Here is an 11,639-nt window from a genome sequence, read left to right as displayed (position 1 = left end):
ATACAAAAGCATCTTTGCATGATGGAGATATGGAGTACATGGTAGATGGATGCTTTAGGCATATACATTGCCTTCGTATCTCAAGCATTGGAATGCCTTTTCAAAGTTTTACATGCAAGCATTGCAAGACAATTCCATCATGTGGTGATTTTCGCATGAGAGTGTATCGGGAGAGTATTTCCATTGAGAAGAGAGGAGAAAGGCAAACGGGCAAAGGAATGCGGCTAGATTACCTTGGAATTGAAGAGCTGAAAAGTGTCTCAGTTGGGACCAAGAAGAAATTACGAGAAGCAGGTAGAAATTTATGGTGGTTGAAGGCAAAGATTGTGGTGCTTTCCGTGAGAATCAGATCCTTGAAAGAGGCCAACTATGAAAGCATTAATAGAAAGGATGTGAGGCGATTTTGCAATAACATCATTGAAGCTTGCAGGCAAGGTAAATTTGGAGGCAAATCAGCTTTATGGGACTTTCTTCAAGACATTGCAAAGAATGCATTAAGATCCGAAAAGGGTCAAAGATTCACAGAATCAACAAAGACCATTTTTGAAGTCGTGAAGCTATGGGGTGGGCCATGCTTACATGAGTTTTTGAGTGCAAACCTTGGAGGGCCATCCATGTCAACCACTAGAAGACACCGAAGAAAATCAACTTACTTTCAGTCAGGGGAGCATGAATATATCTTTGATGCAATCGGGAAGATATATGTTGAAGCAAAGAGAAAACATGGAATAACATCACGAGTGCCAATTATCATTGTTGAAGATGAGACAACTATCAAGCGACGCATTAGGTAAGCTTTTTTCAATATCTCTTCCTTTCTTTGATTGTAAATATAAAGTTCTTTGTGCATGAAGCGGGCTGAAATAAAAATCTTTCTCTTTATGTAGATGGAATGCAAAAGATGATGCTTTGATTGGGTTTTGTGGAAGAGAAGGAGAGGATCATCAATGCTCTTCAAATGATGCCATCATCGTTGGAGATGGAGCACAAGGATATGAGACAATAGTAGATGCCTTCCAAAACCACGTGGTGGGACACTATGCAAGGCTCCTCATTGTCAACCCTCTTCATGAGAGTCTTCCAAGATTGGCTCTAGTTGTGCATTGCACATGCAACCGCTTTGATAGTGATTTCATCAGAACCCAATGGATGCTTGTGGAGCGGATGTGGAATGCAAAGTTCAAAGACGTGATAGGTCCAATAATTGGGCATGCATCAGATGGTGACAGTAGACGTCGAAAGCTCATGGTTGAAGACTACCTAGGAAAGAGAGATAGGCAATTTTTCATTGATTGGCCTGGATGGAAGTTGAAAGGAAGATTTGTGAGAGGAGATGTGTATGGTTTACATGATCAAGATTTTGTCCATTGTGGAAAGAAGCTTGTGAGTCCTCTTGACAGTCCTACCCGACAGCTTGCAATTGGGCATGTGTGGATTACACTCAATCACGTTGCTATGGTCTACAACACTTTCTCTGTTGATCAGCACAGGTTGCGAGATGGGGACATACAACGAAATGATCGTCAAAACTGGGGGGCAGCCCAAAGGATTGTCTCTAGACAAGTGCAAAAATGTATGAGGGAAATGCGAAAGAAAGAGAGGAGCATGCAAGGGACCGAGGCATATTTGTAGGTTGTTGCTGACTACATAGACATATTCTTATCACCATATTTAGACTTGGGACAGCGTGTGGTGCTTGCAGCTAAAGTGGTCTTCTTCTTCAAGCTGTGGAGATTATGGCTACATCACCATCCTACATACAACCTAAGGGAAAACTTCATTAGCAAAGAGGCATACATAGACATTCAACTTTCTTGCCATTTTGTTGTTCTACTTATAAAGATGTTTCGGGAGTTCTATCCAAATTTCAAATGTCCTCTACATCTCACAGGATCTGATGCAGCGGAGATCTATTTCAGCAAGATTGGCGGTATGGTTGGGCAGGAAAGAGCGTTTGATTTTGGAGATCTTTTGCATTGTGTTGGTAGTTTGAATCAGGTTGCCATGCATGAGTATAGCTCAAATGGGGTGACTTTTTCAAGGACCCATAAGAAACAAGAACACATTTGGAAGGACTTGAACAAGCATGAAGGTGTTTTGGAAGCAGATCTTGGGAACTACGAAAGTGTTTCCTGTGATACAAAGATGATAGATGCATTAAAAGAGGGATTGAAGCAGGCACAAACTTTATGTGAGACATTGGGCCTCAAACCTTGCACAAGTGAGGGTCTTAAATGGTGGAAAGAGCCTTGGTTAGATACAGAATCAATGTGGTCAAAGCTAGATACTGAAATGGGCGAGGCAGATGAGCATGATGACTTTGCGGAGCCATGTGGTGATGATAGCCCCATTGGCGACGAGAGCAATGAAGATGACGAGGTCATATCTTTGAGTGAGATTCGACATGAGATCGATGGGCTTCTTGATGAGGCAAGCAATGAAGCTGAGAAGAAGAGTATCTCACCGGTGGTAGAGGTTGATGGCAAATTCATCTTCAAATCTACTTTGGTAAGCCAACTCAATGGAAACTCTACATTGTCAAAGGATAGGTTGACTAGGGTGAAGCAAGGAGTGTATTTCAGCCACAAGGAAAAAGAAGCGTCATCTAGTAATGGCAATTTTTTTGGAATAGGGTCTGATTGCACAATTTATTTCCATGATGTGACACATGGAGAGGGACAAAAAAGGTCAAAGAGAATTGGAAAAGCTACAAATCTGAAGAAGATGGACACACTTCATAGCACTTGGTACCTTGGAAGAGTTCAAAAGATGAGAAAGAAGGTAGGTGGCAGGTATGTGGATTATAAGCGAGGTTTTGACTTGACGGACCGGCCTCAAGGGGTAGAAATTCAGCTTGGTTGGTATCAAAAGGTGAAAGGGTGTCGAAGATTTACTTATGACTTGACGGACTTGAACATGGTCGATATAGAGTCAGTTATTGCATTGGCACATTTAACATACAATACAGCAACTGATAAATATGAACTACATCAAAATGACTACAAGCTTTTTAATGATTTTGTAAATACTTCAGGTTAGTTTTTCATGTGATTCACGTAAGTGTTGAAGCATTTAATTGTATTTTTAAGTCATGTTATATCAGATTTTTGCATCATTTTTCTCATTTTCATTTTGATTGTAGGCAACAGGTCATCAAACACATAGGGAGGCAAGAAGCTGATTTGACATGGGCTGAATTTTGGTGGGGCTGAAGTTTTTTGGGTGCGGGCTGAAAGACTTAGCGACTCTGACTTGACATGTCTAAGCGTATATTCAAGGACAGTTTTTGTGAGAGAAAGTAAGTCTTAGTTATTGCTTTAATTCAAAAGAATAGAGGAACATCTTTAGCTCACGTATACAAAATTTCTCTTTTGATTGCTATCAGATTGTTTTGCAGATCCAATTCATTCCTAAGGCAATCCATTTTGGCAGAAGGCAATGGGACCTACAATAACGGCTAAAGAAAGAATCACAAACACTTATACATATTGTAGATTTTTGTTAAATGTCATGTATATCCCTTCTATAATGTGGGTAGCTTGAGTATAATATACATTTGAGCAGCTCTAGTCAACGACATTATATGAAGTTCAATGATATGCGTGTATGATGAGTAGGTGTTTAATCCAAGAATAGGTTACTAAAAAGCATGTGCATGTCTTTTATTGATTCCTTGTTAGACCAGTTCTTATGTGCATGCATATGTTTTTTTTGTGTTGCAGCTGTTGCCCAATTTTATTTTGACAGGCATGAGAGTTGTTGGTGTTGTCTGCTTCACAATTTGGATGTCAACCATACGTAAAATGTGTCATCTTGATTGTATGTCTGCTACGAAATTCCACACTAGCACAGTGTCACAGAGTAGGATGATTCAAAGTCGAATGCACTGTGGACTGTGGAGTATGATGATGCTGATAAATCTGTAGTCAAATTGCTTAGCTTCCCATCGACTCCCTACTCGCATTTAGAATACATGCCAAGGTTGCTAGAATGGGGTTACTCGAGAGAAATGTTGTTGTTGGCAGCACCTTGGTTGACATGTATTCTAAATGTGGCTCGCTTGCAAAAGCAGGGCAAGTGTTTGATAAACTTCCAGTTCGAAATGTAGTCTCATGGAATGCATTAATAGCAGGATATGCCGAACATGGGCATGGTGAGGAAGCACTCGAGTGTTTTGAACAGATGCAATCAGAGGGAGTCTCACCAGATGCTGTGACATTTGTTTGTAGCTTGATAGCTTGTGGCAGCATGGGAGCCACAAACAAGGGCCAAGAAATACATGCTGAGCTTGAAAGAAAGGGGTTGTTGGAAAGGGACCTTGTTGTTGGCAACACCTTGGTCCATATGTATGCCAAAAGTAGCTCGCTTGCTAAAGCATAGCAAGTGTTTGACAGGCTTCCAGTTCAAGATGTTGTCTCCTGGACTGCACTAATGGTAGGATATGCCCAGCATGGAGAAAGTGAAAATGTTTTTCGTATCTTTGACAGAATGCTAGGAGAAGGTGTAAGGCCAGATCCAATCACCTTTGTTGTTGTTCTGAATGCATGCAGTCGCACATGTCTATTTAACAAGAGCCAGATGTACTTTGAGGCCATGAGCAAAGACTATGGTATCGTTCCATCCCTAGATCATTACACTTGCATGGTTGATCTCCTTGGCCGTGCAGGCCAATTAGAGAAGGCGTCAGCAATAATAAAGAAGATGTCGTTTTGTCATAATCTTGTGGTGTGGCAAACTGTATTGGGTGCTTGTAGAAATTGGGGAAATGTGGAGCTTGGGAAACAGGCCTTTGAACATGCAGTGTGTTTGGATGAAAAGGATGCTGTAGCTTATGTCTTAATGTCTCACATCTATGCAGGTGCTGGCATACAGAAGGCAGCAAACAAAGTTAAGGCAATGTGAGTGTATAAATAAGCATGGAACAGGCCACACGACACTGCCAGAATTGTGCACTCATTTTTCATTGGGTTATGGGTATGATAGCAAACTTTCTGATGCAGAGCTAGAAGATCTTTTCTCTCATTGCATGGAAGAGAGCCACCTGACTCTATAACCTTCATCAGTGTTTTAAAAGCGTGTTCCAGCTTAACAGACCTAGATTATGGGAAATTAGTTCATGATTACATAATCAAGTGTGGTTCTGAGCTGGATGTATTTGTTGGCAACACTCTTATTGATATGTATGCCAAGTGTGGACAACTTGAGGAAGCAGGTGATGTGTTTGACAAGTTGCCCACTCGAGATGTGGTATCTTGGAATGCATTGATTGGATTACATTCACAAAATGGGAGGAGCCAGGATGCCCTCCAAGTCTTTGGGCAAATGCTACAAGAAGCCACATTACCTAATAAGGTCACATTTGTAAACACTTTTGATGCATGTGCCAGTGCTGTGGCCATAGCCACAGGCAAGAAGATGCACCCTTGCATCATGGGAAGTGCCTTTGAGCAGGATATTGTCATCCAGACTGCCCTCGTTAACTTGTATGGAAAATGTGGCCGATTTTCACATGCGTGCAGAGTTTATGAAAATATGTCGGAGCGTGATGAAGTGACACTCATCAGCATGATTTCGGCATGCGCCAACTGTACAGCCCTATCTGAAGGCAAACAGCTACATAAATATATTATTTGCAATGCATCTGAATCTAACATTGTTTTAGGGACTGCCCTCATAAACATGTACAGCAAATGTGGGAGCATCAAAGATGCTCAGAGGGTGTTTGACAGAGTGCCCCTGCGGAATATTGTGTCTTGGACTGCCATAATTGCAGCATATGCACAAGTTGGGCATGCAGAGGAAGCCTTTCAGTTATATCAACAAATGCTTGCTGAAGGGATATATTCAGATAAGCGCACCTGTAGTACAATTCTTGCTGCATGTTCCTCTCCAGCAGCTCTAGAAGATGGCAAAAGGATCCATGCTAGAATGGTTGATAGTGGGTTTGAGCATGATGTAGAATTACAGACTTCCCTTATCAGTATGTATGGCAAGTGTGAGAGTATTAAGGCCGCAGTGAAGGTTTTTGACAAGAAGCATGTACAAAATGTGGGCTTATAGAACACCATGTTGGCTGCATATATCCAGCATGGGGATGCAAAAGAGGCCATGCAACTTTATCGACGCATGCAAAAGAAGGATCTTGAACTAGACAAGGTGACATTTAGTACCATTCTTAGTGCATGCTCTGTTCTGGCAGACCTACCCGAGGGCAAGGAGATCCATGCAAGCATCAGAAATGCAGGATTGCAGTCAGATGTCATTATAGGGATTGCCCTTATCAATATGTATACGAAATGTGGGGGTCTCGAGAGTGCAGCCAGGGTGTTCAAAACTTGGCATATCAAAGATAAGAGATATGGACTACCCTGAGCGTAAGGCACCAGCCTATATAGCAACTTGGTGGCACATACCGGAGGATGTGCAGGTTTAGAGGGGGTCGATGTCGTGCTGTGGCACGTCTATGCAGTGAAAGCATGTTCATGGAACAACTTATGTGGAATCTGAGCCTTGAGCAGCAAGGACAGATATGGAAGGTATTCACTCAGATACAGTGGCATTGGAAGCTGTATGAAGGTGTACAGGATGGGACACTCCAATTCATGTGGATGCGGCCAGCGGTGGTTTTGTGGTACCATTTTTGTACCCGGAGATAAAGTGGGATTTTAGGTTACCATGTGTGAGGAGCATTGATGTGAGTGGCCATTATTGAGGCAAGAAAAATAAATGAAATATATGATACAAGTGGCCAATAATATAAAGGGCCACATGGAAGCTTTGTGAGGGGCCAACGTAGCTGCCAGCACGTAGCCTAGAAGCTGGCAAAAAATCCAGAAGGTGGCCGCCCAGAGAGGAATGGGGCCGTCGTGAAACAAGGGGGGGGGAAGCTCCCGCCTCGGCAAGGGGGGCAGCTCTGCTCTACCTCCAAGACCATCTTCATGCAACAGCCCAACCTGCTGGAGCTCGGAGCCCCGATCAAGATTGTGGTGACATTCATGGACAATACTCTGATCTGTTGAGGCTTTTTTGGCCGCCACCACCACGGCCACAAATCAGAGGAGGATTGCTCTGATGATGCCCCTCCTCCACAGTCTGATTATGGCTATGGTGATGACAAGCCTTCATCGGGCTGGATTCTGCATAGCTACGTGGAGATGGACACCATATTATGCATGCTGTGAGGATCTGCAGGTAATTGAGGAGGAGAGCTTTGCTTTGGATGTGCATGAGAGTACGTAGAGATTGAACGGGCTGTAGCATACAGGTTTAGGCGCAATCCTGCAGGTAGCTCAGAAAGGAAGGAGCTGCTGTGGAATTCTGTGTGGAGATGGAATGGCCTGTAAGATGGTCTATAGGAAAGGTAGGCCAATTTTTGTAAAAATGAAATCGTCATGAAGCTGCATACAGGAAACCGTCTCAGTGCTATGAGAGAGAACTGCACGAAGACATGGAGATTCAGGCACAGCAGGGCAATTATGGATTAATCTTCTAGTACTTGGATTATCCGAAGGAATTACGGATCGTGATTTGGTCAGCTTGTTTCATCCTTATGGGACAATTTTATATGCAAAAGTAGTGATGGATAATAAATCTGGACCAGTTGAATGTTATGGAATTGTTACCATGGAAAATCCTCAAGCTGCTGAAGCAGCAGCAGCTGCCGTTAGTGGTATGTTTATCTTGGGAAGGCACATCAAGGTGGAAGTACAAGCAAAAGAGCAAAGACCTCCTCACCAACAGAGCTACCCTCAACCTTCAATGCAGCAAGGGCCTATGCTGATGAGTGGCTATTTGTTCAAGCTGGTTTGGTGAAGTTCTAGCATTGTGTTTGAAGTAAATGTAACAGATTTGAACTTGCAGAAATGTAAACTACGCTGTGATCCATATGTATTATGGCAACCTACCCTCTCACAGCCAGACACCCAGTGTGTTCCCGGCTAGACCGCACACGTCATGACACCGTATGATGTCTACATGTATGGAGATGCTATGTTAATGGTTTGCCATCATTTTGGCCCTGATTTAGGACTGAGAATACTCAGTTTTGAGCAGTGAATCACTGCTGACATACAGTGGGCTGAAGCTATTTTACTCATGTATGCTTATGCCTATGCTATTCGGGTTATGTCTTGGGTACATGCTTTGAGGTATTGACCATCGGGGATTGGAAAAGAGTTCGACATTGTTTCTTACTCATTGGTTGAGCTTTTGAGCTCGTACATACAGCTTTTGTGCCAGTGGGAGCATCTTTGGATGCTTGACAGACATTGAGCAGGCAAGTGTTATTTATCTGGGAGTGTTTCCGCGCTTTGGAGATACTTTGCTGAGCACTTCTAAGTGCTTGCAGGGAGTCATACACTTTATTTCTTGGTTCTATTTGCTGATATGGCTTCATCAGGAGAGAGCTCATCTTTGCTCCACATCCGGTCTGGACGGCAAGAAATTCATCTCTTCTTACCAGACGAAGGGCCTTTTTGAGTTTGTATAAGTGCCAGTGCTCCTTTTGAAATGGCTCTTCAGAACATCGGGGCCAGCAACCGTGATGATGCCTTCTACAGGTATAAAATGCCTAAGCTGATCACTAAGATTGAAGGCAGAGGAAATGGAATCAAGACCAATCTTGTGAACATGATCGATGTTGCAAAGGCCTTGGCTAGGGCTCTAGCCTACACTACTAAGTACTTTGGATGTGAACTTGGTGCACAGTCAAAATTTGATGAGAAAGCTGGCATTGCTATTGTGAATGGAGCACATGATACAGCAAAACTTGCAGGGCTTTTGGAAAATTTCATTAAGAAATATGACCAGTGTTATGGATGTGGGAACCCAGAGACAGAGATAGTCATCACAAAAAGTCAGTTTATAACGTTGAAGTGTGCTGCTTGTGGATTTGTATCTGATGTTGACATGAGAGACAAGCTGACTACCTTTATCCTGAAGAATCCTCCAAAGCAGAAGAAAAAAAATGACAAGAAAGGGATGAGGAGAGCTGAAAAAGAACGCCTGAAGGAAGGCGAGGCAGTGGATGAGGAGATGAACCGGTTCCACCCTAACTCTAACACATGAATAAAACTCGTGGGTTGTGGTGTGCCCATTATCCATTCTTCACACCCACACATTGTTGACTCTCGTCTCCTACTCTCCCGTGAACTCTCCACTCTCGACATCAGTATTCAATTCTTTGTTTCAATAAACTTGCATTCTTACTTTCTAGGAAGACCTTGATAATCTCACTAAGTCTGCATGCTGGCCTTCTTTCAAGGCATTTAGAAAGGACATGTTCTTAAGGATCTCCCTTGTTTTCTCTTGGAACGCACAAATTCAAAGATAAGGTCAAGGTGAGAATACATGACGGCATCCTTCTAGATGTAGTAGTATATGCAAGTTGACAAAGGCTTATCGATTATTCTTGTGATCACCTTTTTCAATAATTGTAAGGGGCGTAATATCTTTAAATTTAAATTTACTAGAGGGGGGAAAAAATTCTATGAGCTGGAAATTTTAAAAGTACAGGAGGGTTATAATAATATATTGCAAAAGTAATAGGAGGTATGCATAAAATAGGGGAAATCAGGCTACAGAGGGGTTTTAAAATATGCCTTTGAACGCACGTGATACAAACTTTTTTGGAAGGTGGAGGCCCCGGGTATCTAGCATATCAAAAGTCAAGGGGTACGTGAGCTTAGATATATATATACATGAAACACATTAGTAAAAAAATGCATACCTGCTCACGTTGTTGTGGCAATACGAGCCTATCTTTCTTTGTTTGCCAAAACTTTGTAGAGTCAATAGTTACATAGCCACTTGCATGGCATTTTATCATTGCATCAGGCCCTTTTTCCACCACGTTCATTTGCCATTTGACATCCAAAACATACACAAAGAAGCGACGAAAGTCAAGCCTAAATATGTCTTGGATTATGCCACAATAATCATCCATTTTTCCATTAGCTCCCTCAAAGCTACTAATGACACCGCAATCTTGTGTATTTCTCTTTTCATCAATACTTTGTGTTCGAAAATGCTTGCCTTCACACCATATAGCATTGAACATAGTGCACTGGACCAAAATAGAAGCAATATTTGTGTAAGCAATGTGAATAAATATTAAAAGCAAATCACTTACAACTAATGCAAAACATTAGTTCTATGTACCTTTAACATGCATCCTCGTGCATACTCCCATTCTTCCGCCATGATATGCAGCCCCTCGTCGCTCTCTGCTCTCTCCATTTCCTCATACAACCAATCAACATGGATATCATTTGGAAGTGTTGCTAGATACTTAGGGTACGCCTTCCGAGCCATGTTGCCTCCGAAAGAGAGCTCTTTCTGCTTGCCTTTTTGTCTTTGCATCCTCATATCTTGTAACCCATTTGCTCATCACATCACTATTAAGGATACAAGTGAAATTGAGATCATCAATCAATGTTCTGTCAATTACTTTACTCTGTCCTTTTCCTTGAGGCACAATAGAGGTCATCCTCAAGTCCTCTTCATTGCTCCATAGTCGTGGTGGCAAAGAGTTGTCCACCTGACCAAGAAATTCTGAAATATATACAAGAGACTCTTGTATCAACCAACCCTCGGTCATGCTTCCTTCAGGCCTTGCACTTTGCCTCACAAAGTCTTTTAAGGTCTTCATGAAGCGCTCTAGGAAGAACATCCAACGTGCATGCACAGTACCACATAAAGTGATTTCGTCCACTAAATGCACAATGAGATGTAGTTGACTTGTGAGAATGGTTCGCGGAAAAGTCTCCTCTACCAAACAAACCACCTCCACTGCCATAACACGCGCATCATCCAACATGGCTGGATCAATTGCTTTGGAACTAACATATCTGAAAAATAAATAAATAGTATACCTCATGCACGTTCATTTTGCAAGGTATAATGAAGGGTGATCTGACATGGGTTTTACATACCTCACAAGCTCGCCCATCTTATAAATACATTTTTTCAAACTCTTATTTGCACAATGGTCAATGCTAGTAGGTAGTATGAACTGCGCACATAAGAGCACATGTATGTATGGTTTATGGCATTACAAAATTGAATTTCAACGTACAAGACTTGGAAAACACTTACTTGAAGCATCTTGTGCCAATCGTGGGACTTCAACCCATATAGTTGCTCAACGCCTCTTTTCTTAGTGGTTGTAAAGGCTCCCTTCAATGATCTCATGCATCCAGTGGGAGTACGCAAAGTGGTGATGGCCTGCTTTACCTGCTTCTCCTCTTTCTTTGATATAATCCATGGTGCAGGCGGAAGACGAACGTGCCCACCCACCTCTCGTGGCCAAGCTTGACGCATACGTCCTGCGACCCGCAAGTCCTCACGTACGCTAACATTGTCTCGTTTACCAATAATATGTTCCTAAATACCAGATCCCACATTCTTGAAGATGTGCATGGGATCAAGAAGATGGTTGATCTTAAGATGGGTCCAATATGGCAGCCGAAAAAAAATGGAGTACCTACACAAGGGATTGCTCTATGTGACCTTTAATCCAATTAGAGACTACACAAAACAAGATTGAAAAAACATTAATATACCTGTTCATGCCATCTGGAGGAAGAATAGTTGTAGACTCCCAAATACGCTTCCAATCTTTTGCACGAAGTGTTTGTGGA

At 42.3% G+C, this 11,639-nt stretch overlaps 2 protein-coding genes and 1 pseudogene across 2 annotated transcripts; all 3 read left to right on the top strand.

The window, feature by feature from the left end:
- Window positions 1-660: 660 nt before the first annotated feature.
- On the top strand, window positions 661-3,600 carry LOC147612618 (uncharacterized; annotated as a pseudogene).
- Window positions 3,601-3,990: 390 nt separating this feature from the next.
- On the top strand, window positions 3,991-6,060 carry LOC147612617 (pentatricopeptide repeat-containing protein At4g18520, chloroplastic-like). Its single transcript, XM_086783548.1, has 4 exons — window positions 3,991-4,153; window positions 4,238-4,346; window positions 4,488-4,898; window positions 5,085-6,060. The coding sequence occupies exons 1-4, from the start codon at window positions 3,991-3,993 to the stop codon at window positions 6,058-6,060; spliced, it is 1,659 nt and encodes a 552-aa protein (XP_086639674.1).
- Window positions 6,061-8,434: 2,374 nt separating this feature from the next.
- On the top strand, window positions 8,435-9,066 carry LOC147612616 (putative eukaryotic translation initiation factor 5-2). Its single transcript, XM_086783547.1, has one exon. It carries the CDS (start codon window positions 8,509-8,511, stop codon window positions 9,064-9,066), a length of 558 nt encoding a protein of 185 aa, XP_086639673.1. The 5' UTR covers window positions 8,435-8,508.
- Window positions 9,067-11,639: the final 2,573 nt, after the last annotated feature.

This window comes from Cibotium barometz, chromosome 45, assembly GCF_041138505.1.
Source record: "Cibotium barometz isolate CiBa-2024 chromosome 45, ASM4113850v1, whole genome shotgun sequence".
Taxonomy (NCBI): domain Eukaryota; kingdom Viridiplantae; phylum Streptophyta; class Polypodiopsida; order Cyatheales; family Cibotiaceae; genus Cibotium; species Cibotium barometz.
The sequence above is the reverse complement of the archived record's forward strand: the minus strand, read 5'-3'. Positions and strand labels throughout refer to the sequence as shown.